The sequence below is a fragment of the Erinaceus europaeus genome, chromosome 3, assembly GCF_950295315.1.
Source record: "Erinaceus europaeus chromosome 3, mEriEur2.1, whole genome shotgun sequence".
NCBI classification, from domain to species: Eukaryota; Metazoa; Chordata; class Mammalia; order Eulipotyphla; family Erinaceidae; genus Erinaceus; species Erinaceus europaeus.
This window is the reverse complement of record NC_080164.1, coordinates 38,988,223-39,015,769: the sequence shown is the minus strand read 5'-3', so window position 1 is coordinate 39,015,769 and position 27,547 is coordinate 38,988,223. Positions and strand designations below refer to the sequence as shown.

General features: G+C 42.9%; 1 protein-coding gene across 2 annotated transcripts in view; it reads left to right on the top strand.

Annotated features, from left to right (window-relative positions):
* The window catches only part of COLEC11 (collectin subfamily member 11), a 38,717-nt gene that overhangs the window by 2,992 nt on the left and 8,178 nt on the right, over positions 1-27,547 (top strand). For both annotated transcript variants that reach the window (XM_007518920.3, XM_016186335.2), the window contains exons 2-4: positions 4,234-4,377; positions 12,525-12,596; positions 25,198-25,269. In XM_007518920.3, the coding sequence (XP_007518982.1) occupies positions 4,260-4,377; positions 12,525-12,596; positions 25,198-25,269 (262 nt within the window). In that variant the 5' untranslated portion in view covers positions 4,234-4,259. The remainder of the gene's footprint in view (positions 1-4,233; positions 4,378-12,524; positions 12,597-25,197; positions 25,270-27,547) is intronic.

Here is a 27,547-nt window from a genome sequence, read left to right as displayed (position 1 = left end):
ACATGGACAGGAATGGACTTGGGGTGAAGCAACAAATGAGGAATCCTGATGTCAGTGTATTCTGGGGTTTCCTTTCACTGCTCACCTCCTTCTGTAGAAAGCAGAAAGTGATCTTCCTTGAAGTTACACATAAGAAGAGCATTTATTTTATTTTATAGATTTTATTTATTTACTAATGAGAAAGATAGAAGAGAGAGAGAGAGAGAGAGAGAGAGAAAGAACCAGACATCACTTTGGTACATGTGCTGTCAGGGATTGAACTCAGGACCTCATGCTTGAGAGTCTAGTGCCTTAGCCACTGTGCCACCTCCCGGACCACTTTATTTTTAAAAGTTCTTTATTGGGGAATTAATTGTTTAAAATTGACAGTAAAATACAGTAGTTTTTACATGCATAAAATTTCCCAGGTTTTCAACCTCCACTAGGTCCCTGAGAGGAGCATTTATGTGGGAGTTACAGAAGACCTAATAAACAATATGGTTGTCTTTTGATCATTATTTCTTACTATAGAAAAAAGTTGTCTCAGCTTCTAATGCCTGAGGTGTTTAACGATTATTTATTTATTTATTGCCTCCAGGATTATCACTGGGGCTTGGTGCCAGCACTATAAATCCACTGCTCCTGGTGGCCATTTTTTTTTCTCCCCATTTTATTGGATAGGACAGAGAGAAATTGAGGAGAAAAAGATAGATACCTGAAGACCTGCTTTGCCACTTGTGAAGTGTCCCCTCACAGGTGGGAGCTCGAACCCGGATCCTCAAGTGGGACTTTTCATTTAGTACTATGTATGCTTAACTGGGTGCACCATTTCCTGGCCCCCATGATTTATTTATTTAACAAAAGACAGAGAAAGAAACCAGAACATCATTCCAACATATGCAGTGCTAGGGGTTAAGCCCAGGGCCTCACATATTCAAGTCCTTTACTTTACAAACTGAGTCACCTCCCTGGATAAGGGAGACATTAAAAGAGAAATTTTAACTATAAGGTCAATTAGTTGTGGACCACAAGAGATAGTGTAATGGTTATGTTAAAGACTTTTTTTTTTTGCCTTCAGGGTTATTGCTGGGGCTCGGTGACTGCACCACGAATCCACTGCTCCTGGAAGCTATTTTTTCCCCTTTTGTTGCCCTTGTTTTATCGTTGTTGTGGTTATTGATGTTGTTGTTGTTGTTGGATAGGACAGAAAGAAATGGAGAGAGGAGGGGAAGACCGAGATGGGGAGAGAAAGGCAGACACCTGCAGACCTGCTTCACTGCCTGTGAAGTGACTCCCATGCAGGTTGGGGAGCCAGGTGCTCTAACAGGGATCCTTGCACTGGTCCTTGTGCTTTGCGCAACCTGTGATTAACCTGCTGTGCTACTGACCGACCCCCGTTAAAGACTTTCATGTCTGAGACTTCAAGGCCCCAGCTTTAATCCCCTGACCCACCCTAAGCCAGAGCTGAGCAGTGCTTTTTTTTTTTTTTTTTTTTTAAAAAAGAGAAAACAAAGCAAAGCAAAACAAAACAAACAAAAAACCAATCAGTGGTTGCTGTAGGAAATAGAGGGCTTGGTAAGTGAAGTAAAAAGGGTTGATTATATGGTGAAGATAAGATTGAGCTTTCAGTCCTTAGTACCTCCATAAACTAAAGCTGAGCAGTATGTTCTAGTAAAAAAAAAAAAAAAATAGGAAGAAATGGAAAGAAAACAGCAACATATTTGCTATTAAAGCAGATGTTGAGTTTATTATCCTTCATCACACAATGGGATAATCACATATGGCTATGAACTACAGTGCCCCGTCTTTAATAAAAATCATTTAGATTTTTCAACTCCAGGGCCAGTGTTGTGAGTTCTTTACTACTGTGGAGGCATCAACCTCTACCCAGTATAGTCACACAGACCAAGTGCCAAGCACACCAAGGAGAACAAAGGGAGTGAATGCATCTGTGAGTTGTGGGTAAATTTGCATGCACCCTTCCTTTCCTTTCCTTTCCTTTCCTTTCCTTTCCTTTCCTTTCCTTTCCTTTCCTTTCCTTTCCTTTCCTTTCCTTTCCTTTCCTTTCCTTTCCTTTCCTTTCCTTTCCTTTCCTTTCCTTTCCCTTCCCTTCCCTTCCCTTCCCTTCCCTTCCCTTCCCTTCCCTTCCCTTCCCTTCCCTTCCCTTCCCTTCCCTTCCCTTCCCTTCCCTTCCCTTCCCTTCCCTTCCCTTCCCTTCCCTTTTCCCTTCCCTTCCCTTTTCCCTTCCCTTCCCTTTTCCCTTCCCCTCCCTTTTCCCTTCCCTTCCCTTCCCTTCCCTTCCCTTCCCTTCCCTTCCCTTCCCTTCCCTTCCCTTCCCTTCCCTTCCCTTCCCTTCCATTTTCCCTTCCCTTCCCTTTTCCCTTTCCTTCCCTTCCCTTCCCTTCCCTTCCCTTCCCTACCCTAACCCTAACCCTAACCCTAACCCTAACCCTAACCCTAACCCTTCCCTCCCCTCCCCCCCTTTTTAAAAAATTTCTTTATTGGGGAATTAGTGTTTTACATTCAACAGTAAATACAATAGTTTGCACATGCATAACATTTCCCAGTTTCCCATATAACAATACAACCCCCACTAGGTCCTCTATCATCCTTCATGGACCTGTATTCTCCTCACCCACCCACCCCAGAGTCTTTTACTTTGGTGTGATATGTCAAATCCATTTCAGGTTCTACTTGTGTTTTCTTTTCTGATCTTGTTTTTCAACTTCTGCCTGAGAGTGAGATCATCCCATATTCATCCTTCTGTTTCTGACTTATTTAACTTAACATGAATTTTTCATGGTCCATCCAAGATCAGATGAAAACGTTGAAGTCACCATTTTTTACAGCTGAGTAGTATTCCATTGTGTATATATACCACAACTTGCTCAGCCACTCATCTGCTGTTGGACACCTGGGTTGCTTCCAGGTTTTGGCTATTACAAATTGTGCTGCTAAGAACATATGTGTACACAGATCTTTTTGGATGGATGTGTTGGGTTCCTTAGGATATATCCCCAGGAGAGGAATTGCAGGGTCATAGGGTAGGTCCATTTCTAGCCTTCCCCTTCCCTTCCCTTCCCTTCCCTTCCCTTCCCTTCCCTTCCCTTCCCTTCCCTTCCCTTCCCTTCCCTTCCCTTCCCTTCCCTTCCCTTCCCTTCCCTTTCCTTTCCTTTCCTATTTACTTATAGCCTGGCCCTTACCACATCTCTCCTCATTCTGTCTCTACATTCCCATCTCTTTATCCTTTTCTGTGCATCATCTTCTATCTTAAAAAAAAAAAAAGTCCTCTGGGAGCAGAGGAATTATGTGGGTTTAGGGCCCTATCAATAACCATGGTGGAAAAATAAAGAGAGAAAAAAGTAAATAAAAATAAACAAATTGTGGTCCGGGAGGTGGCGCAGTGGTAAAGCTTTGGACTATCAAGCATGAGGTCCTGAGTTTGATCCCTGGCAGCACATGTGCCAGAGTGATGTCTGGTTCTTTTTCTCTCCTATTTTTCTCATAAATAAATAAAATCTAAAAAAATAATAAGTAAAATAAACAAATTTAAAAAAGAAAGAATGGAAGAAAGGAAGGAAGGAAGGGTGATTGACTTTGGAGGGGCCAGATGGTAGTGCACCTGGTTGCGTTAACACACTACCAAATGCCAAGGACCTCGATTCAAGCTCCCAGTCCCCCTCTTTAGAGGGGAAGCTTCATGAGTGGTGAAGCAGGGCTGTAGTTGTATCTCTTTTGTTTTCCTTCTCTATCTCTCCTTCCCCCTCTCACTTTCTCTCTGTACTATTAAATAAATAAATAAGTACATATATTTTTTTGTTGAAATATTTTATTTATCTTATTTTTGAGAGAGTTGCAGACAGAGAGAGACACAGAGAGAAACACCAGAGCACTGCTCAGCTCTGGCTTATGCTGGTATGGGGGATTGAACCTGAGACTTTAGAGCCTTAGGCATGAGAGTCTGTTTGCATAACCATTATGCTATCTCCCCTACCCCGTATTTTTTTTTAAAGAAAGAAAATTCTCCAGAGAACAGAGAAAATGTGCATGATGAGAGAGAGAGAGAGAGAGAGAGAGAGAGGAGAGAGAAAGGGGGGGAACAGAAACAACAGGAGAATGAATAGGAGAGGTTCCATTGCCATGTGGAGTGCTCACACAGGGGTGGGCTGGCTTGGGCCTGCTCACTGTCAGGATTGGTCTGGCTGTCAGCGTTTTGTGGAATTCCCGTCACTGTTTATTCCTTCCTTCATGCAGGAGTCAATGTCCTGTGAGCACTCATTATGAAGAGGGATCTGGCGCTAATTGGCCTGGCCTTCCTGTCACTGCTCACATCTGGATATCCTCAGCAGACCGTGGATGATGCCTGCTCTGTGCAAATCCTTGTCCCAGGCCTCAAAGGTAATCTACCTCCTCTTGGGCTTTCATAGCAGCTGTTGGTGGGGGCAGATGGGGAAGCTGTGTGTGACTGGTACACGCTGGTACTGAGTCAGTCCTGGTGCTGGCTTAGGGTCTCATGTGAATCCATTGTTTGGTGACCTGCTACTTCTCTGGTCTCAGTTTCCCCATTTGTAAAATCAAAGATAGGTCTGCCTAAAGTCTTTCTTTGACAAGAGTTTCATATCTCTATCTCCATTAATTAATTAATTCATGAGAGAGAAAGTATTAGAGCATCACTTTGGCACATGCAATGCCTGGGATTATTTATTATTACAGATGGATAAAGTGAAGTGGAGAGAGAGAGAGAGAGAGAGAGAGGGAGAGGGAGAGGGAGAGAGAGAGAGAGAGAGAGAGAAAGATCGCGCCAGAGAGAGAGAGAGAGACTGATACTTAGTCCACCATGCTACCTTCCAGGTCACTGGCTAGAGTTTCTGTCTTCTTGGATGGGGTTCAGCCCTCTCCTTAGAAAGACTGCAGGGAGATGCTGGCTGGTTTCCAGTATGGTATGCATTAAATCCTGTGACTCAGGGATAACTTTATCTGGCCCATTTCACAGATGATGTCATCCAAGCTGCCAGCACAAATTGTTGAGAACTCTGCTCTTTCTTTCTTTGGCAGCTCTGCTACCCTTCACTTTCAGTAGAGCTAACTTCTGCAGATGAGCTGTGGGGTGGGCCCTGGTCCTCAGAGTGGTATTTTTTTTTTTTTAAATCTCAGAAGCTGGGGCAAGGGTAGATAGCATAATGGTTATGCAAAGAGACTCTCATTCTGAGGCTCTAAAGTCCCAGGTTCAATGCCCTGTACCACCATAAGCCAGAGCTGAGCAGTGAGCAGTGCTCTGGTAAAAAAAAAAAAAAAAAAAAAAATTGAAAAAAAAAATCTCAGAAGCTTATGGACCGACCAGTCAACGCCCATGTTCAGCGGGGAAGCAATTACAGAAGCCAGACCTTCTACCTTCTGCAACCCTCAATGACCCTGGGTCCATGCTCCCAGAGGGATGGAGAATGGGAAAGCTACTGGGGAGGGGGTGGGATATGGAGATTGGGCGGTGGGAATTGTGTGGAGTTGTACCCCTCCTACCCTATGGTTTTGTTAATTAATCCTTTCTTAAATAAAAAAATTTAAAAAAAATCTCAGAAGCTACTGTTTTTTCTTTGCTTTGCTTTATTTGCTTTCTTAGATAGAGACAGGAAAGCAGTGAGGGAGAGGGAGTAAAAGAGACCACAGCACTGTAGCTTCCTTCAGTGAGACAGAGATAGGGCTTGAACCTAAGTCATGCACATGACAAAGCAACACACTATATGGGTGAGCTCTGTTGGCAGGCTGCTACTGTTTTTTCTTTTTTTTAATATTTATTTATTCCCTTTTGTTGCCCCTTTTCTTTTCTTTTGTTGCCCTTGTTGTTTCATTGTTGTCATTATTATTGATGTTGTTGTTGTTGGATAGGACAGAGAAAAATGGAGAGAGGAGGGGAAGAGAAAGATAGACACCTGCAGACCTACTTCACCGCCATGAAGTGACTCCCCTGCAAGTGGGAAGCCGGGGGCTCGAACTGGGATCCTTCAGCCAGTCCTTGTGCTTTGTGCCACCTGCGCTTAACCCATTGCGCTACCGCCTGACTCCTGCTGCTACTGTTTTCTACTAAATATGGAATGAGATTCCAGTACCCTGTGTTCCCTAAGCAGGGCCAGTTTCATAATTGGAGGAGTCCATTGCAAAAGGGGAATGTAAGATCTCTTGCTTAAGAGTTATGAATACATTAAAATTATTTATTTATTCTTGGGTAGAGACAGAGAAACTGAGAGGGCAAGGGGAGAGAGAGAGAAAGAGAGAGAGAGAGAGCGAGAGATTGAGACAGACATACAGACCTGCATCATTGCTTCACCGCTCTTGAAGAGATCAAGGTCTTGATCCTGGGTCCTTTTGAATTGTAACATGTGCACTCTACCAAGTGTGCCTCTGCCTGGCCCTGTTATGGATAATTTTAGAACTAGGACAGGAAACCTCACCTTGGAGGGCGAACTTAGGCAGTGTGCTGTTAAGTGTAAGGAAGGTAGAATCACCTAGATTTGAAGAAGTCCATCTGGGTGACATGTGCATTAAGACACCTTTCTGAATCTCTGCTTTTCATCCTCTCTGGGATGGGATCAAAGTTATTGTCGGGGTCTGGTGGTGCTGCACCTGGTTAAGCACTCATTTTATAGTGTGAAAGGACCCAGGTTCAAGCCCCTAGTCCCCACCTGCAGGGGAAACCTTTATGAGTGTTGAAATAGAGTTGCAGGTGACTCTCTGTCTCTTTCCCTCTCCATCTCCCTCCTCTTGTCTCAATTTCTCTATGTCTCTATCAAATAATAAATAAAAATATTAAAGAAAGCTATGGTCTGCTCTTGTATGTAGGTATGTATGTATTTGATAGAGACAAAGAAATTCAGAGGGAACAGGAAGATAGAAAGGGAGAAAGACACCTGCAGACCTGCTTCACCACTTGTGAAATTTCTCTGTTGTAGGTGGGGACCAGGGGCTTGAACCCAGGTCCTTATACATGACAGTGTGTGCACTCAACCCATTGTGCCACCATGCAACCACCATTGTCTGTAATGAGCAGAACATGGAGACAGCACTGGGCTTCTAGGACACAGTATATACACCCACTTCCTTTAAATTCTGACCCTTTCTTTCCTGAACCTGGACTCTACTGTTAAGAGTCTCCCCCACTGCACCTCCAGGCAGCCCTTAACCAAAATGGTGTTGGCCTTTGAGATAACGTTTATATGCAGCTACAGGTCTAATAATTACACATTATGTTTGCATTTGGAGTCACAACTCATTTTGATGGAAAATACATTTCCTTAATGAAAAAAAATTGGCTGAGGTGGGAAAATATTTATGTCTATTAGCAAATCTGCTGCTCAGAAATTTCAAACGGGCATAGCTATGCTTCTAGGTTTTATCTCATTAATTTAAAAATCATCCGCTGTCATCTTGTAAGAGAGAGTGGGTGAAGCCAAGTTGAGACCTGAGTGACATGTGCACTTGGGGTTTTGATCCTCTGACTTGGGGCCTGAGTCTCTTCTTCTCATCACCACCTGCTGTCATTGGGTATGGGCATTTGCATCTGGGCACTTATCAGGATAGTGTCCGTTTGTGAGTTTTTTTCTTTTGGGGTGGCTGGTGGGAGGCCAACAAGGCCTCATACATGCATAGGTTTCCCTCATTTTAATTTCAGGCAGAGAGAGACAGAGAGATATGATAGCATATTATGGGACTGTGCATGGGTCCTTAAGCATCTTTAATGTGTACTCTACCTGGTGCGATAGCTCTTTGCTCATAAACTCTTTCCTTCTCTCTCTCTCTCTTTCTCTTTCTTTCTTTCTTTCTTTCCTTCTTTCTCTTTCTTTCTTTCTTTTTTCTCTCTCTTTCTTTCTTCATTTCTCTCTCTCCCCTTACTGACGAGAAAGAAAGGAGGAGAAAAAGAAAGATAACAAGATATCACTTTGGCACATGTGCTGCCAAGAATTGAACTCAGAATCTCATGCTTGAGAGACCAACACCCTACCCACCTCCCATAACTTGTGGATTTCTTTATTCAGTTGTAGAAGCAGGTTTCATCCTTGGCTTCCTCAGCTGACTGTAGACACATCATAGAACCTCAATCTGCACTAATCACCTGCCCTTTGCCTTCATTGCTGGGCCTAGAATCAGATGCAACCAAGGGAAATACTCTCTGCTCAGATTTTTTTCCCCCCCTTGATTTTCGAGAAGGCCAGTAAGTAGTAAATGCCACCTCCATTTTCTTTATTTCCTTGAATGAGGAGAGAACATTTTGTTAATGATAGTGGAAAAATGAGTGAGATAGCTGAAATGTTAGCCTCTCCTTGCAGCTATAAAATAAGGTGTCATTTAGAGTTTTATGTAGCAAATGAGCCCCAAATCAATACTTGATAAAGAAAGGGATGTGGAGAAAAAGCCATTGTGTTCCCTGGATGGACATTATTGAATGAACCTAATTTCTGAATGGAAATGTTTGTAGAAATACTGCACTTGGTTATTAACACTGGGGACACAGGTTTTCAGGCCTCCATGAGACTAGCTGACAAGCCTTTCCAGATAGAAACAGTGGTTGTAGGGAGTCAGGTATAGCGCAGCAGGTTAAGTGTAGGTGGCACAAAGCGCAAGGACCGGCAGAAGGATCCAGGTTCGAGCCCCCAGCTCCCCACCTGCAGGGGAGTCGCTTCACAGGCGGTGAAGCAGGTCTGCAGGTGTCTGTCTTTCTCTCCCCTCCTCTCTCCATTTCTCCTCTCTCCATTTCTCTCTGTCCTATCCAACAACAATGACAGCAATAACAACAACAATGATAAACAACAAGGGCAGCAAAAGGGGAAAAAAAAGAAAAGAAACAGTGGTTGTAGACAGTCTTCATTCTTAAAAAGCAGGACTAGCTCCTGGCATTCTTCTTGGAACAGGAGGCCTGAGAGAGCAAGGAGCTGGGAGCAGTCCGTCCACATGGGTTCATATGGGGATTGAACTCAGGACCTTATGCTTGAGAGTTCAATGGTTTATCCACTGCTCCATCTCCTAGACCACTCTCTTTATCTCTCTATTTATCCTCTCCTCTCAATTTCTCTCTATTCTATCAAATAAAAAGAAAAGACAAACAAAAAACTAAAGGAAAACTGGTCACTGGGAGTGATGGATTCATTGTACAGGCACCAAATCCTTGTGGCAATAAAAAAATAAATTGGCGCAGGTACCACCATGTGAACTGCTTGACATGGTACCAGCTTCGCAGGAAGTTCAGCATGGCTGGACTCTCCAGGCCAAACTGAAGTCATCTTGCCTTTAGCCATGTATAGGGCTTGGGATTAAGCTCTGTGTGGTCTTAATAATATTTACCTATGGCCAGGCTCAGAGTCTGACCAATAACAAAAGTAATGACAAAACCTGCACTGCACTCTATAAGATTGATCGTAATGGAACAAGCAATACCAATAATGCAGATTTTTTTAGGAGACTCCACGAAGAAGAAATGTCTTCCCTTTTATCTACACCCCTTCCTTTAGTATTCCCACTAAAATATAGGGAAAGATTGGCACTTCCCAGAGTGGAAGGGCCAACTTACATAGCATAATTAATAAATGGAAAGTTATGGTACCTGCCTAGATACAATGGGCCTTTAAATCTACCACCCACCACTGTGCTCCCACTTCCTTATGCAGAAATAGTACATGAGAACCTAGGTCACATAGTGAGCATACACAGAAGATGGATTCCAGTTAGAGAGCTTAACTTTATGGAGAGGCTGGCCAGGTCAGCACCACCTTGGTGCCTTCTCAGTAAGGAACAAAACTCCTTGATCAGACAATCGAACAGATTTTATGAAAAACAGGCTGTTCAATTTGTTTAAGCCCCCAGAAACATAACAAGCTTAAACTTTCTATGAACCATGGCTTGTGATGCATAGGGGCAAGAGAATGGCATAAACATACAGGTAGAATATTAATCTTAATCAATAGGACATCTGCCTAGCACACAGGTACAGGAATAACAAAAAACATAGAAACTGTGATGTGATCTCTAGGGAGAAAAGTGCCCCTGGAATGTGAATGTTTCACAAAGCAGGAGATGTTCCCTACCTGTGCTGTTCTTACTTGGTGATTTTTATTTTAATAATCTAAGCCTTGGTGATTTATGTATTGGTGACCAAAGCCTTGGTGATTTAAGTATTAATAATCGAAGTCTTGGTGATTTTTGTTTTAATGAAACAAAATAACTTTAAATAAAGTTCTACTTAAGTATGACAGATGTCTGCTTGAGCTTGATTCAGCATCAACTCACTCGTCTCTCATTCTTCTTCATTCTACGCCAACGCCCCTCCTTTTCAGGTTACCCTAATAATCTGCTGGGGCTGGCACCCGTTTAATAAATAATTTTTTAAAAAGTCACACACAAAAAAGTCAGTTCATCCAAGAGGACATTTCTGAGTCTTAGCCTAAATTATGTCTCTTGTGTAACATTATTATGTCATTTTTCTTCTTGTAGATTGCCTTGCAAAGGAGACTCCTTATGTCAATTTGATTCTCTTTCCTATGCATTCAGTCTATAAAAATTCTTTTTCCTCTTGAGTAGTTTATGGGAATTTCTCTTGATGTTCTTCAGTGTATCACCCTGACCTGCCTAGGATATTTTTCACTTCATGTCTCCTGCATGGTGCTCTGTGGGCACTCTTAATTGTGTTCCTTCCTTCCTCTCTGGAGTACTAGGAAACCACAGCTATTAAGTCTTTACAGCTATTCCAGCTTCAGCTACTAGTTCTCCCTTTCTGGAATTTCTGTAAGACAAATAGGAGAATGTCCTCAGATTGTTTTCCCTTACTTTCAACTTGATGACTATGAAACCAAATACAAAGGTTTCCAGTCCTACTTCCTAATATTTTCCTCATGAGTTAACTTGTAAAAAATAATTAAATTAGGGCGGGGGTAGATAGCATCATGGTTATGCAAACAGACTCTCAAGCCTGAAGCTCTGTCCAGTCCCAGGTTCAATTCCCTGCACCACCATAAGCCAGAGCTGAGTGGTGCTCTGGTGAAAACAAACAAACTATCAATAAAAAAAAAAAATAATTAAATTAGGGACTGGGAGGTGGGGCATCTGTTAGAGCACACAAATTATAGTGCATAAGGACCCAGGTTCACGACACTGGTCTTCACCTGGGGAAGCTATTACAGTGATAGGGCAATGTTGCAGGTCTCTCTCTCTCTCCCTCTCCCTGCCTCTCTCTCTTATCTCAAAATAAATAAATAGATAAATAATAATTAAGTTAGCCAGTTTTCTTTTATCATTTTATTGGGAGCTAATGGTTTACAGTGCAGTTGTTGCCACATGGAATACAATTTGTCATCTCCCCATCACCTGTTTGTGCAAAAACACCTTCACCTCCAGTTTGAGTCCTTTCCTACCACCATGCACCATGATCCCAAATTTCTTCTATCCTTCTCATGGCCCTTCTTCCTCAGAGTCCTTTGCTTTGGTGCAATACACCAAACTCAGTTTTATACTTTGTTCTCCCTTTCTGTCCTGGTTTTTTCAATTCTGCCTATTTATTTATTTTTACCAGAGCACTGCTCACATGTAGTTTATGGTGGTGCTGGGGATTAAATCTGGATTCTTTTGTGCTTCAGGCATTAATGTTTTTTTCTTGCATAACCATTATGCTAACTTCCCAGCCCCCATGAATTAACTTTTTCCCCTCCAGAGCATAGCTCAGCTCACGTTTATGGTGATGTGAGTGATTAAAACCGGGACTTTGGAGCTTCAGACATCAGAGTCTCTTTGCACAACCATTATTCTATCTCCTCCATCTATGAATTAAATTTTATCATTGACCTTTCTGTTACTTAGCCTATCTATGGAGTGATTCATTAAAAAAAATGGACAGTCTGAGAGTCGGGCAGTAGTGTAGTGGGTTAGGCGCATGTGACGCAAAGCGTAAGGACTGGTGTAAAGATCCCTTTGAGCCCCCAGCTCCCCACCTGCAGGGGAGTCGCTTCAGAAGTGGTGAAGCAGGTCTGCAGGTGTCTATCTTTCTCTCCCCCCTGTCTTGCACTCCTCTCTCTATTTCTCTCGGTCCTATCCAACAACAATAACATCAATAACAACAACAATAATGACTACTACAAGAAAACAACAAGGGCAACAAAAGGGAATAAATAAACAAATATTTTAAAAAGTGGACAAAGTCAGGAGGTAGAACAGTGGATCAAATATTGAACTCTCAAGTGTGAGGTCCCAAATTCAGTCTCCAGTATTACAAGAGCCATGGTGATGCCATGGTTCTCTTTTTCTCCTCTCCTGACCCCCATCTCCCCCCCCCCACACACTCACACGCATCTTCATCAATGGAAATTCACATATACGATCACTGGTAGATTCTTTTTCATTACTGTATTCTCATTTTTATAAAGATTTTCCCCCCCTAATCTTTATTTATTGTTGGATACAGAGAGTAACTGTGTAGAGACAGGGAAAGATTTCTTTTGGTTATTCCTACACACCTCATGCAGAGTCTTGTGTTCAGATTTGAATATAAATATATGTCAATTGTTCTGCAGGGGATGCTGGAGAGAAGGGAGACAAAGGTGCACCAGGAAGGCCTGGAAGAGTCGGCCCCACTGGAGATAAAGGTACCAGCTGCCCCAGCACCCCTCAGAGCATTTCAGGAGAGCACAGCAGGTGTGGAGGGTGTGGGAAGAGACAAATCAACACCTGGGAAACACAAATATGAAGAAGAATAGGAGAAGACACTTTTAAATAGGCCTGCAGGTTGCCAGGAACAGTGCTTGGTATGTGTGCATGACACCGACCTCATCTGCAGAATGGTGATCATTCGTGAACACTACACATAGACATGTAATTATGAGAGTGTACAAAGAACTATGGACGTGTGCAAGCAATTGTAAAAGTACACAGTTTTGAAAGTGCTAATGATTGCAATGATGTAAATATAATTGTAATCATGTGCAATTAGGAATATGTGCAGTTACTGAGGTGTGCAAAGGGGAGTACAGAGACTTAGGTGTGTGTGTGTGTGTGGGGGCACTTCTAGCTCACCATACCTACCATTGAATCTGCTTGCTTCAATGTTACTTAGCAGTTGGAGCCTACTTTTTTCCTGGGGTTGGGTTGAAGTTTCCCCCCCCCCCACAAAGTTATTGCTGGGGCTCAGTGGGACAGAGAGAAATTAAGAGGGACAGGGAGTGGTCTGCAGGTTTCTCTCTCTTTCTCTGTCTCTTTCTCTCACTGCAGACCTGCTTCACCACTTATGAAGTGTCCCCCCTGCAGGTGGGGTTTGGGGGCTCAAACCTGGATCCATGCTCATGGTAATGTGTGCGCCACTGCCTACCTAGCTCCTGAGGTTGGGTTGAATTTTACAGGAACTAGGCCATTTATGTGAATCACCACACAGCATATGGTAGATGTCCAAAACATTTCATACTATTTTTTGGATATATTTACTTTTATTGCCTTACATTTTTTCTTATTTATTTATTTATTTATTTATTTTACCAGAGCACTGCTCAGCTATGGCTTATGGTGGTGCAGGGGATTAAACCCGGGACTTTGGAGCATCAGGCATGAGAATCTCTTTGCATAACCAGTATGCTATCTATCCCTGCCCGCCTTACTTTTTTTTTTTTCAAGTCATTGAAAACTGGGTCAGGCACATGGTAAATCAGGCGCACTGTCCTGGTGAGCTATTTTGCGGCTCCCCTCCCAGATGTGCTCGTTTTTCCATCAGATTGTTTTCTTGTTGGGTTTTGAGTTTTCTCCATACTTTTGGGTATTAAGCCCTTTGTCAAGTGTGTGATTTGCAAATAGCTTGCCTTTTCATTTTGATGATAGTCACTTTCACCTCTAGAAGCTTGTCAGTTTGTTATGTTTTTTTTTCTTTTTCTTCTTCTTCTTTTTTTTTTTTTAAGATAGGACAGAGATTTTCACTGAAAATCATGCTCTAGAATTGTAACTTTTGATGAGCAATTAGCATTGGGGGGGGGGAGAAGGGGAAGGTGTGAGGCAGAAAAACAACATAAAACTCTAGGCTGGTAGGTATGGGGCATGTTCCGTTCTCTTCTTCTCCTCCTTGTCCTTGTCCTTGTCCTTCTCCTTGTCCTTGTCCTTGTCCTTGTCCTTCTCCTTCTGAGGTTGGGGACTCTTTTCACTTGTTATTTTTGCTTTTTGGAATGCTTTGTTTATTTTAAAATTAAAATATTTATATATTTGTATATTTATGTACTTATTGGATAGAGACAGATTGAGAAGGAAGGAGAGACAGAGAGGCAGAGAGAAAGGGAGACATCTGCAGCACTGTCTCATCATTTGTAAAATTTCCTCCTGCAGGTGGGGACTGTAGGATTGAACCTGGGCCCTTGTGCATGGTAATGTGTGTGTACCCTCAACCAGATGAAAAGCCACCCATCCCCTGTTTGTGTGTGTATATATATTACTAGAGCACAGCTCAACTCTGGTTTGAGCACAGCACTGCCAGGAACCTGAAACCTTAGTCTTTTACATAAGCAATATGCTATCTCCCTGCTGCTGTTTACTCTCTTACGTGTCTGTCAGACTGGAACTTTCTTCTTTTAGTCATAGTGATATATGGGCAAATGTGTGCTTTATGGACAGTCCTGACAGTGTGTGGTTGACTTTTCTGTATATGTCAGTTTTGTCACTCCAGTTGTGGAAGCAAAGTCCTGTGGGGGCAGTGATCTCTGGACAGTACTCACCGTATGTTGGCTCTGAGTCTGCACCTACTTTTTGTCACCTATCTTTCATGCTAGGCATATACCATGCTTTGCATTGTTGCTGGGGAGAAAAGTAAATACCCAAGAGCTAGCAGCAGTATGGTAGATTTAACTGAGGGACAGTAATTACTCATTTGTTCACCTACCCACCTGCCATCCATCCATCCATCCATCCATCCATCCATCCATCCATCCATCCATGCATAGTCATACATTTATCCCATCAATCAATCTATCTATCTATCTATCTATCTATCTATCTATCTATCTATCATCTACCTACCTACCTATCATTTAACAGAGTAATAGGGGAGAACGATGAGTGAGCATACCCTATCTATGGGATTTGGACAGCAAGGAGCATGCTTACACTCCTCATGGAAGGACCCTTCCAATAGAAAAAGACATGGTCTCCATGTTCTCTGGGAGGGTGAAGCTGAGGTCATGGGTCTCATTCTGAGCTTGACCCAGGTCCTCCAAACAGGTGTCTTCAGGGTTGTTCTCAGTGACTGTTGGTCTTGGGATGCTGTGAGGAGTCCTCTGCTTTGGGTGGGGAGGGAGGCTTATCTACCCATGCAGGGACTCTGGCTCACCCTCCTACTGGTATAGTTGCTTGGAACTACTTAAGAGCAGCTCATGTAAGAGGATTGCTTGTTCTATACTAATTTCTTCTTCTCCTTCTCCTCCTCCTACAATTCTTCTTTTTACCAGAGTACTGCTCATCTCTGGCTTCTGGTGGTGTGGGGGATTAAACCTAGGACTCTGGAGCCTCATGCATGAGAGTCTCTTTGCATAACCATTATGCTATATACCCCTGTCCCTTCCTTTCTTTTTTAAGATTTTATTTATTTATTCATTAAGAAGATAAACAGAGAGAAAAAGAACCAGACATCACTCTGGTATATTGAACTCAGTAATTCATGCTTGAGAGTCAAATGCTATATCCACTGCACCACCTCCTGTACCACCTATACTAATCTCTCATTCAAAGTTACAATCCTGGAGCATGGTTTTCAGTGACACTGGCTAATTTAGGTTTAGAACTTCTTTCAGGGCAGGCTTGGTGATAGTTGATTCTTTCAACTGTTGCTTTTCTGAGAAGGTTTTGATGCCTCCATCTAGTCTGAATGACAGTCTATCAGGATACAGTAGTCTTGGCTGAAAGCCAGTGAGCACTCGATAGGTAGCTTGCCATTCTCTTCTGGCCTGTAGTGTTTGTGTGGAGAAGTCTGCTGCTAATCTTATGGGTTTTCCTCTGTAGGTGACTCTTTGTTTTTCTCTTGCAGCCTTCAGGATCCTTTCTTTATCCTTATTCTTTTCCATTCTAAATATGATGTGTCTTGGTGTCTTTAAGTCTGGCTTAATTCTGTTTGGGATCCTCTGGGCTTCTTGAACATTTATGTCTTTTATGTTGTCTAGACTAGAGAAGTTCTCAGCTATTATGTCCTGAAGAATGCTTTCTTCCCCTCCCTCTCTTTCTTCGTCTGGTAAGCCAGTAATGGGTATATTATTTCTTTTGAAGTCATCCCATAGGTCTCTGTTGTTGTTTTCAGCATCTTTTAATCTCTTTTTGGATCTCTTACTTCTTTTTTAGTTGTCTCTAGTTCATCCTTGATCTTGCTAATTCTGTCCTCAGCCTCATTTATTCTACTCTCTCTCCCCTCTACTGTTTTCTGGAGTTCATCTATTTTGTTATCCTGTTCTGATACTGTTTTAGATTGTTCAGCTAGTTGTGTTCTTAGCTCAGTTATTTTAGCTTTCAGCTCTCTAATAACCTTGAGATAGTGTTTTCTTCCAGAGTCTCATTTGTAGTTTCTGTATTTCTGATGACAATTCTTTCAAACTCTTTACTCACTCCTGTGATTATTTCCTTAACTAGTGTTTGGATGTTGACCTCATTATTTTGTACTTCAACCTTTGGGGGGCTTTTAGGTGGACACTTTTCTGGGTTCATTTCTCCAATATTTCTTCTTGTTGGTTCTTCTTATTATGAGGTCCCTCTCAGTACTTTTCAAATTACTGATCACTCTTGCCTGGATTGACTTGTGTCTAAGTAAGGTAGTTAAAGGGTTCACAATTGTGGAAATTGATAGTTGTTTCAATATTATTTTAATCCCTGAGTTGGAGCACAGTGGTTTAAAAGCATCTTTTGTTCCTTTTCTTCCCTATAGGCTATGGGAGCCTGAGGGCTTTTAAACTATAAGTAGGCTTCTTAGCTTAATCCTTCACTTATGACCTAGAGATAAAGCAGGGTGAGGCAGAGATAACCCAGTGGTTATGCAAAGAAACTCTCACAGCCCCACTGCTAGGCCACAGAAGTATAGATCTTCTCCAGAGTTTCTTGATTAGTTCTCTGTTCCCTGGTGTCAGCACAGGGCCACGCCCCTGATGCTCCAGCTTCTGAGGGCAGTAGCAATGAAGACTCACAGTTGCATTAGGTGAGTCTTAGGGGAGTCCTCTCCTCCCTTCAGCCGTCTTTTTGTTGGTGAGACAGACTGGAGGTGGTGTCTCAACTGTTAAACTGCTGGACTGTTACCAGCCACTTAATCTCTCCCTAGGCTCCTCTCTGTCCACGAGCCACATGTATTTGCACTCAGTGGTGATTTGGTGGGTTCCTGAAGTTGTTCTAGTCCTGTCTTGTTGTGGTCCCAGATGATCTCCTTTGGTATTCCTAGTTGACCCGGAATTTAGGTTTAAAGTAGTGCTGTGAGATCTGTGCACTGGGTGAGTGACCTACGAAACTTGCTTTGAGCTCTCTATGGTGCCAAAAGGAAGTCACAACCTCTTGAAACAATGGTTATTAAATGTATTATTATTGTTATTGTTATTCTGTGAACCAGAAGCCAGATACAGTACAAGGTGAAGGTAGAATATGTTCTCCTCAGAGCCTTCAGAGTAGAAGAGGAGCCTTTAGGATTGAGAATTTATCTGGGAGATGACACCAGCTATTTATAACCCACACACATGAGCCCTAGCAAAAGAACATTTCTCTTGGGGTCCCTGGGAAATGACCCTGCCTGTGACTAACCTTTATTCCATGTTATGACAGGTACTTGGTGAGCATGGTAGGTCTGTGGTATACTACGGTCATGTCTTTCCACATTTGGTCACCTTACATTGTCCTCTTAGTGTTTCCAGAGCTTTGCACAGGAACAGGTACTTGGAAGGCCTCAACTATTTGAAAAACAGTTTGAAAGTCATCATTTCCAAATATCTTTGAAATATGCCATTGCTCCCCTCTGCAGTTGGCTGAGGGCCTGCCTTGTAAGCACAGCTCCTTCACCAGTTTCTAGAGAGCAGGTGTGCAACTGAGGCTTCCGGCTGTGTCAAGCTGGCTTTAGTCTCCACTGTCTGCTGAGCAGAAGTCTCAATGCACCAACGTTTCTCTAACCTGGTGTGTATGGGAACCAGCTGAGGCCCTGGTGAAATGCAGCACCAGCTCAAGAGGGTGGGCCGTGATGTGGTGCATCCTAACAGAGAACAGAGCTGACCATGCCATATTGCGGCGGGTCAGGACTTGCTCCCAGAGCCCTCTTCCAACCCAGCTCCTGGGAAATGCAAGCTGTCCTCACATGGGATGTAGCTACAGTGCAGGGTGGGAGTCATCCTCAGCTGAGTTGCCATGTTTGAAGGTCTCTGGTTGGTTGGTGGGCACAGGAAGCAGCCCTCACCTCCCCCATGCTGGGGTGGGGATTACAAACATCTGTAGGAGAAAGTGCCCATGCTGACAGATTGCTTTTTCTGAAATAACAAAGGCAAGACAATGGGTTGGCAGGAATCTCCTGCTGTCCTTTGTCCTTTATTGAAGCAAGAATCATTTCCACAGTTCTTGCCTACACAGCTGCGTGGAAATAGCACAGAGCTGGCTTTGCTGACACAATCTGCTGGAAGCATGTCATCTCATGTCCCCAGCTTCTCATCCCAGACACACTCAGACAAGAGCAGGGAGCCTGCAGTGGGGGGGTGGGAAGTGGGGGGGGGAGTGGAGATGTCTCCTAGCATTGGAGGGTGGAGGGCAACCCTGCCTCACAGGGTGGCTTTCTGGGCTTCGTAACATGCATGTGATCCATCATTAAAAATCGCTGAGGAAGCTCAATTCCCAGTGATCTCTTGATCCTGCATCGTCTTCAAACGATCGTGCAGTTTCTTCATTAAAATTAATAAGAATTACCTGCCTGCTGTGAGCTGCTCCTGTGCTCGAGTGCGCGAGTGAGCGTGTCTGGAGGACAGATGAGCACTCTCACACACTTGTCATTCTGGGATGGGGCTGAGGAAAGGCTTACATCACCTTCCAGCTCTTGAGGTGCCTCCCTGGAGCTTCTGAAACTTAAAGGGACAGGATAGCAATGTATCTAGTCATTTCCAATCATCTCACACAACGAGGGGAGGTTTGCTGTTTCTTTACTCTCCCTTTCTTTCTTTCCTTCCTTCTGTCTCTTTCTCTCAAAAAACCTCATGCTAGTTAGAGGAACAAGAAGTCCTTTGTGAAGCAGAAAAAAGGCAACAAAGGGGCCAGGTGGTATCACACCAAGTAGAGTGCACACATTATCATGCACAAGGACTGAGGTTCAAGCCTCTCCCCTCCCCCACCTGCAGGAAGGAAGCATCACTGGGTATAATTTGGGAATGATTCACCTGACTCTTTATCACTGGTGCAAACCTCTAGGTCTCTCTGATGTCTTGCCATGCTGAAGATGCGAATGTTGGATTCTCTTCACATCCTCCTCCTTCATAGGGCACTAGCTTCACCTGAGTGCTCGACCCAGGAGCCTTTGTTTAATCTAACTTAGTGTGTGTGAATTTCTCTGAGGATGAGATCTAGCCACAGACAGCTGAAGATAATGGAAGAAACTGTAAACAAACAAATCCACCCAAGAATTTGGGGGATGGTGGTGGTAATCCCAAGGACATACAAACTTTGACCTTGTCCACTTATCCTGCAGCTCAGCCAATTTTTCCAGCGTTGAGACTGATGCCTAAGCTAACTCCAGAGTCTCAGGAAGGGAACACTGGAGGAAAGATAATTTTTTCAAATAACAGAAGAGAGAGAGGGGACAAAAAAAGGGAGAAGTTTTCTACAATAGGCACTTGGGTCTTAGAATGGCACTAACAGCTGTGTACACGTTAGGGAAAATGTGTAGAATTCTATTTGAAACAGTCAAGAACAGAAATATGTGATCATCTCTGAGATTCACACCATGTGAATGGACAGTCTGGTGGAGAAAAGGGAGATGCCTCTGTTAGCTCAGATGGATATGACTGAATCCTGCAAGCTGGAAATTTATTTTTTTACTTTTTTTAAAAAATGGTTTCATTTGATATAACAGAGAAATTGAGAAAGGAGAGGAGCTAGAAAGGGAGAGAGAAACATAGGGACACCTGCAGCCCTGCTCCACCACCTGTGAAGCTTCCCACTGCAGGTGGGGACAGGGAGCTTGAACCTGGGTCCTTATGCATGGTAATACATGCACTTAGCCAATTGCACAACCATCTGTCCCCCCTTTTTCTTTCTTTCTTTCTTTCTTTCTTTCTTTCTTTCTTTCTTTTTTTTTTTTTTTTACTTTTTATGTGTGTATTTTTATTAGTGATTTAATGCTGCTTTACAAAATTATGAAATAAAGATGGGGGTAGATAGCATAATCGTTATGCAAAGAGACTCTCATATCTGAGGCTCTGAGGTCCCCAGTTCAGCCTGCTCCACCATAAGCCAGAGATGAACAGTGCTCTGTTAAAAAAAAAAAAAGAGAGAGAGATAATAGGAGTGTAATTCCACACTGTTTCTACCACCAGAGTTCCCTGTCCCCATTCTTTCCATTGAGAACTGCAGTAGTTCTCCCAAGGTCACAGATATGGGCTGACTATTATTTATTCTTTTAAAAAATATATTTATTTATTCCCTTTTGTTGCCCTTGTTTTTTATTGTTGTAGTTATTGTTATTGTTATTGTTATTGATGTCGTTGTTGTTGGATAGGACAGAGAGAAATGGAGACAGGAGGGAAAGAAAGAGAGGGGGAGAGGAAGATAAACAAACACCTGCAGACCTGTTTCACCAATTGTGAAGCAACTCCCCTGCAGGCTCGAACCGGGGTCTTTAAGCAGGTCCTTGTGCTTTGCGCCACCTGTACTTAATCTGCTGCGCTACTGCCCGACTCCCTGACTATTATTTCTATAACTATCTGTATTTCTTTTTTTTAATTTTTTAATATTTATTTTATTTATTTATTCCCTTTTGTTGCCCTTGTTGAACTATCTGTATTTCTATATATATATATATTTTTTTTCTATGATCCTGTCTTCTCTTCCTTTCTAAATCATACCTATACCTATTGCTACTTCTGAATGTCTTTCCTTTTTCCCTCTTCTTTCTCCACGTTGATGGAATTAGAGTTCAGAGTTCTCCAGCCAACTTCCCCTAACATTTCTCCCCTTCTGGGAGTATGGACCAAAATATTTTTTGGGGTGCAGAAGGTGGGAGTTCTGGCTTCTGTAATTACCTCTCTGCTGAATATGGGTATTGGCAGGCCAATCCATACCCCTAGCTGGTTTCTATCTTTCTCTAGTGGGGTAGGACTTTGGAAAGGTGAAGTTCTGGGAGACATTAGTAAGGTTACCTGCCCAGGGAAGTCAGGATGGAATCATAGTAGCATCTGCAACTGGTGGATGAAAGGTGGTAAAATATAAAGCAAGACAACATGTTTAATAAACAGAAACCAAAAAATAGCAAGAAAGCAGATAAGAATAAGGATCTTAATGTGGAAAGAAGCTAGGATATCTATTTTAGATATATTCCTAGGGGACCATAAGCCCTCTTACAGGCCTCTCCAGGACCTTGTGCAGGCTGGGATTTTTAAAAAAATTTATTTATTGGGGAATTAATATTTTACATTTAACAGTAAATACAATAGTTTGTACATGCATAATATTCCCTGGTTTCCCATATAACAATACAGCCCCCACTAGGTCCTCTGTCCTTCTTGGACCTGTATTCTCTCCACCCATCCACCCCAGAGTCTTTTACTTTGTTGCAATATGCCAATTCCATTTCAGGTTCTACTTGTGGTTTTTTTTTTTTTTTTTTTTTCTGATCTTGTTTTGCAACTTCTGCCTGAGAGTGAGATCATCCCATATTCATCCTTCTGTTTCTGACTTATTTCACTTAACATGCATTTTTCAAGGTCCATCCAAGATCGGCTGAAAACAGTGAAGTCACCATTTTTTAGAGCTGAGTAGTATTCCATTGTGTATATATACCACAACTTGCTCAGCCACTCATCTGTTGTTGGACACTTGGGTTGCTTCCAGCAGGCTGGGATTTTAAACAGTAGACATTTAACTTCTGGAGGCTGGAAGTTAGATCAGGATGCTGGCAGGGTTGGGTCCTCGTGAGCTTCCTTTTCCTAACTTGTGAACAGCCTCAGTGGGTCTGCCTTCCCCTGGTAAAGAAAGAAATCAGAAAGGAGTAGTAACTGTTTATTTTTCATTTCTTTTTTAGATTTATTTATGAGAGAGACAGAGAGTGAGAGTGAGAGAGAGAAATTGAGAGAAGAACATCATACATTTCTGGGAACTGAACTCAGGACCTCATACTCAAAGACCCAACACTTCATCTATTGCACTACTTCCTGAACCTGTGCTGTGACATCTTCTTGTAAGGACACTAATCTCACCCTTATGACTTCTTATTTGTTGCCCACAGGCCCCACCTCCATCACATAAGGGTTAGGATTGTACTGTAGTTTTTTTTTCTTTCCTAGTGCAGGCTACTAGTAGGTGAACATGCTGATTTATTGATGGGTTGACTGATCAGCTGCTTGAAAACTGTTGTTATTGTCCTTCCCTTCTGTTTGCTTTGGCATTTTGTTATAGAATTAATCAGGTTGGAATCATGTTATGACTTGAAACAGAAAAAACGGGCTCTCACATGTGTGTGATATCACCGCTCTGGGTCACTTTTATTTTCAGACAGAGAGAGAGAAAAACACCACACACAGCACAGTTCCAGTGCCATAGCATCTTCCATATGGTGCCGGGAGTTGAATCTTAACTACGTGCGTGACAATACAAATACCTCATCTACTGAGCTATCTCTCCAGTTCACAACCAGTCCACAACCTCTACAAGCAAGCAGAAGAACACATGGGAAACGTGCTTTGTGAACAAAGACTTCATTTGTATGCCATTTCTGCAGGGTGCATGAGTTTTGATTTTCATTGTAAATCATGCCTCAGCCTATGTTCTCCTCTGATCTCTGTTCTGAATTTAGGAAGATCACAAAGCAAAGAGTTTCTGGCAGAGAAGTCCTCAGTCTTAAGGAGCAAGTTGAGTCACAGCAGGGCAAAACATCATCTACAAGCAGTAGGAAGTCCTTTCTGTCTCCTTCTCTTGAAGAGCTGCTTATACTGAATTCCAATGAATTCTTACAACCCTGTGTGTTAACAGTGGCTATAAAAGTCAAATTGCAGGGAGCTGGGCAGTGGTGCAGCGGGTTAAGTGCACATGACATGAGGCTCAAGGAACAACGTAAGGATCCTGGTCGAGCCCCTGGCTTCCTACCTGCAGGGGAGTTGCTTCACAGGCGGTGAAGCAGGTCTGCAGGTGTCTATTTTTCTCTCCCCCTCTCTGTCTTCCCTTCCTCTCTCGATTTCCTTCTGTCCTATCCAACAATAACAATAGCAATAACAAAAACAACAATAAAAACAACAACAATAAACAACAAGGGCAACAAAAGGGAAAAAAATAAATTAAAAAAAGTCTAATTGCAGTAGTCTGGGAGGTGGCACAGTGGATAGAACACTGGATTCTCAACCATGAGGTCTTGAGTTCAATCTCCGGCAGCACATGTACCAGAGTAATGTCTGGTTCTGTCTTTCTGTCTGTCTATCTATCTTTCTCATGAATACATAAATACTTTATACAAATAAAAATCTAATTGCACATACACACATCCATGGGAAAAAAAGTTTTAAATTAAATGTGATCACTTATTTCCTATTCCAAGTTTTTTTTCTGTGTGTTTTCTGTTTCTTGGTTTGGGGTCACCAGTAGATAAACAAGAGTGACTCCCAAGGCTATAACTGTTTTTAGGGGAAAAAACAGCACAGAGGAAGTTTCCAAGCTGATCTGATGCTCTGTGATTGGGTAAAAGCATCATCCTCCCTCTCAGTGGTTGAAGTGGACGGTCCTGTGGGTTCTCAGGTTGAGCATAATCATTGTGACCACCTGTTGGAGTAAAAAGCATGGAAAAGGAGAGGACAGGAGTGGCTACCCTGGGGCTGACAGTTGTGTGTCACCAGCTGTCACTCTAGTCGGTCTGGCAAAACATCTCTGGATACTCCTCTTCCTCTTCTCTCCTGTCTACCCTTCAACTTTGTAGTTGGGGGAGTCACCATCAACTGGAAAATATTGAAGAGTACACCTTCATATACAGAAGAAAAGAGTCCAGAGTTCTGCAATCTGGCACATGCCTGGATTTGGGCACCAATAACCAGAAGTTAGGTTTCATTTATAGGAATGGAATTTTGATTAATTATTTTTATTGCTACCAGTGTTATCACTGAGGCTTCATGCCTTCATGATGAATCCACTGCTCCTGGAGGAACCCCCCTTTTTGTTTTCCTGATAGACAGAAATTGAGAGGGAGGTGGATAGAGGGGGAGAAAAAGAGACACTTGCAGCACTGCTTTGCCGCTTGTGAAACTTTCTCTCTGTAGGTGGGGACTGGGAGCTTGTACCAAGGTTCTTGTGGATGGTAATATGTGTGTAATCACACATTATGCTACTATCTGGCCTCCCAGGTATGGAGTTTGCTTGATTTGATTTGTGGCATAAATAAGACCTGGGTGGGTGGGGGTAGGTAGCATAATGGTTATGCAAAGAGACTGTCATGCCTGAGGCTCCACAGTCCCAGGTTCTGTCCCCTGCACCACCATCAGCCAGAGTTGAGCAGTGTGCTCTGGCAAACAAAACAAAATAAACAAACACAACAACAACAACAACAACAACAAAAAACACAGACAAACAACCAAACAAAAATCCTGGGATGATAGGGATGGAGGAAAGACAAACTCTCCTTTTAAATAATCACAGAGTAGATGGTCTTGTGTGAGAATGTGCTGTTTGGTTTCCTCTGTTTTGGGGTTAGGAGAGAGAGAGAGTAAGAAAAAGAGAGAGATGAGCCCCTGGCTCCCCACCTGCAGGGGAGTCGCTTCACAGATGGTGAAGCAGGTCTGCAGGTGTCTATCTTTCTCTCCCCCTCTCTGTCTTCCCCTCCTCTCTCCATTTCTCTCTGTCCTATCTAACAATGATGGCATCAATAACAACAACAATAATAACTATAACAATAATAAAAACAAGGGCAACAAAAGGCAAAATAAATAAAATATTAAAAAAAAGAGAAAGGGAAAGTGTGTGTGTGTGTGTGTGTGTGTGTGTGTAAGAGGAAGTATGCTGAATTACCAACTGCGATCTTCTTGTTTTCTACAGGAGACATGGGTGACAAAGGACAGAAAGGCAATGTGGGTCGTCATGGAAAAATTGGTCCCATTGGTTCTAAAGGTATTTGTTGTGCCCTTCTCGCCTTGTATTTGCTCCCCAGCCCCCAGGCCTGGGCATTTTCTGAATGATTCCAGACTGAAGTGTCTGGCCTGGTGGCCTTTGGATGTTTGAGATATGATACATTCTCTCCTGATGTCTGCATATGGGCAGGGGCTCTTTTTTTTCAGGATCCATGTGCCTGTTAGGACAAAGGCAAGAGCTGGTATGCCTAGGCTAGACCGCTTCCTTGACCACTTTAATAATGCCACTAGATCCCACTGGGTGACAGAAAGGTAAGCTTTGGAAACAGTGTCCCCTCCAGTTCTGCTGTCAGCCTTTGAGACTCTGGGAGTTCTTAGTGGGGAGGAGTCGCACGAGGGATTGGAGAGGGAGCTACTGCGGCAGGTGAAAAGTGACATTATTATGGTGCACTTTCAAACTGTATCCTTTTATGACCCAGCTTGACTTATATAGTCCTGTGGGGTGGTGGGTAGGGCAGTAAATCAGGAGACCGGGTCCAGCACAGTTAGGGGAACTCAAATCCCCACAGTGCTCTTTTTTGCCTTCCCCTATCACTCAGTTACCAGAGACTTTCCTTTTTTGCAGACTTGGGGATCTTGAGCATGAATGATTTCACTGCTTCTATTCCTAGATGAACTTTTTTTTTAAAGGAAAAACACAATTTTATTTAAATTTATTTTATAAAGTATTATTTTGGACATTGCCTATAGTTTGACTTAAAAAAATGTTTATTTTTTTCTACCATCACCGAAGGTCTGTGTCCCCACCCCCACCACCCTAGATAACCACTATAGTTGTCCCACAATTTGACATTTTGTTTTTATCAATTCATATACTCAGTTGGCTATATTCTGCATATGAGTGACACATTCTGTACTTGTCCTTCACTTCCTTACTTGCATAACCATTATGCTACCTTTCTTGCTATCTATCAATCATCTATCGAGAGAAATGGACAGATAGAAAGGGAAGGAGAGACAGCATAATATACTATAGAGACACCATAATAGAGCCCCCCCCCCCCCCCCCCGCCTTAGGGTTTCACTGGGACTTCACCTATGTGATTCCATTGTTCCTGGTGGACTCTTTCCCCCTCCTGCTCTTCCTCCTCCTCCTCTTCCTCCTTCTTTTTTTCCTTCAGAGAGAGAGAGAGAGAGAGAGAAATAGCACAGCACTGCTTCACCACTTCTGGAGCTTCCCCATGCTCCTATGTAATGGCCAGGTGCATAGTAAAGTGTGCACTTTACCCAGTGAGCTCTCACCAGCCTCAACAAAGGTTATCTGAGTGCTGGTTTGTTCCACGCCAGTGGTGGACTCTTTTGGTGGGGGTTTGGGTGGGGAGGACACAGTGGAGTGAAAGAGGCAAGGCGCTTCTAGGCCTGTGAGTAATCACAAGGGAATTTTCCCTTCAGTTCTTCCATGGGTGTTAGAGACAGAAATTGAAGGGGGAGGAAGAGGGAGCTGGAGGGAAGGGAGGAGAATGAGGTTGGAGGCGGGGGTTGTTTGCCCATTATAGCTTCCTTCCTTCTTTCTTTCCTTCCTTTTTTATTCATTTATTTATTCAGGAGGGAGAGGAGTGAGTAGGATTGAACCCCAGGATCTCCGAGTCTCAGACATGAAAGTCTTTTGCATAACCATTGTGCTAGCTTCCCTGTCCCCTCCCAGGGCAGGCATGCAAGTGTTTATGTCTTATTAAGCTGCTGGGGGTTTGAGCTGTGAGTGGCTTTGGCTGGTTTGTTCTGATTGGGTGGCCATAGACTAGACCCCTTCTGCATTCCTCAGCTTGTCTCTAGCAGAAGGGACCCTTGGCAGGGAGTGTAACAGTGTGTCTACACTGCTTAGCGGTCACTCCTCCTGGCAAATTATGGGAAGCCCTTGCCCTGTGGACAGCCAGTTCATCGAGTGCACAGACATGCATAGTAGAAGGGCTACATGCGTTTAAAACAGCTTTAAAAACAGTGTGAGAAAATATGGATAACTTACAACTTGCTGTTTCAACTATTTTTAAATACATTTTATTTATTTATACAGACAAATTGAGAGGAAAAGGGGAGGTAGAGAGGGAGGTGTGTTAGCTATTATAAAGAGTACGTTCAGTGGCATTAAGTATGTCTGCAATGTTTCACATGTGTCCCCTTTATCTATTTCTGACTTTTTTTCTTTTTAAACACATTTATTTGTTTATTTATTTATTTTTGATAGAAGTTGAGAGGGAAGGGGAGGTAGAGAGGGGCATATGGTGGTACACTCAGTTGAACACACACTATACCACGTGCAA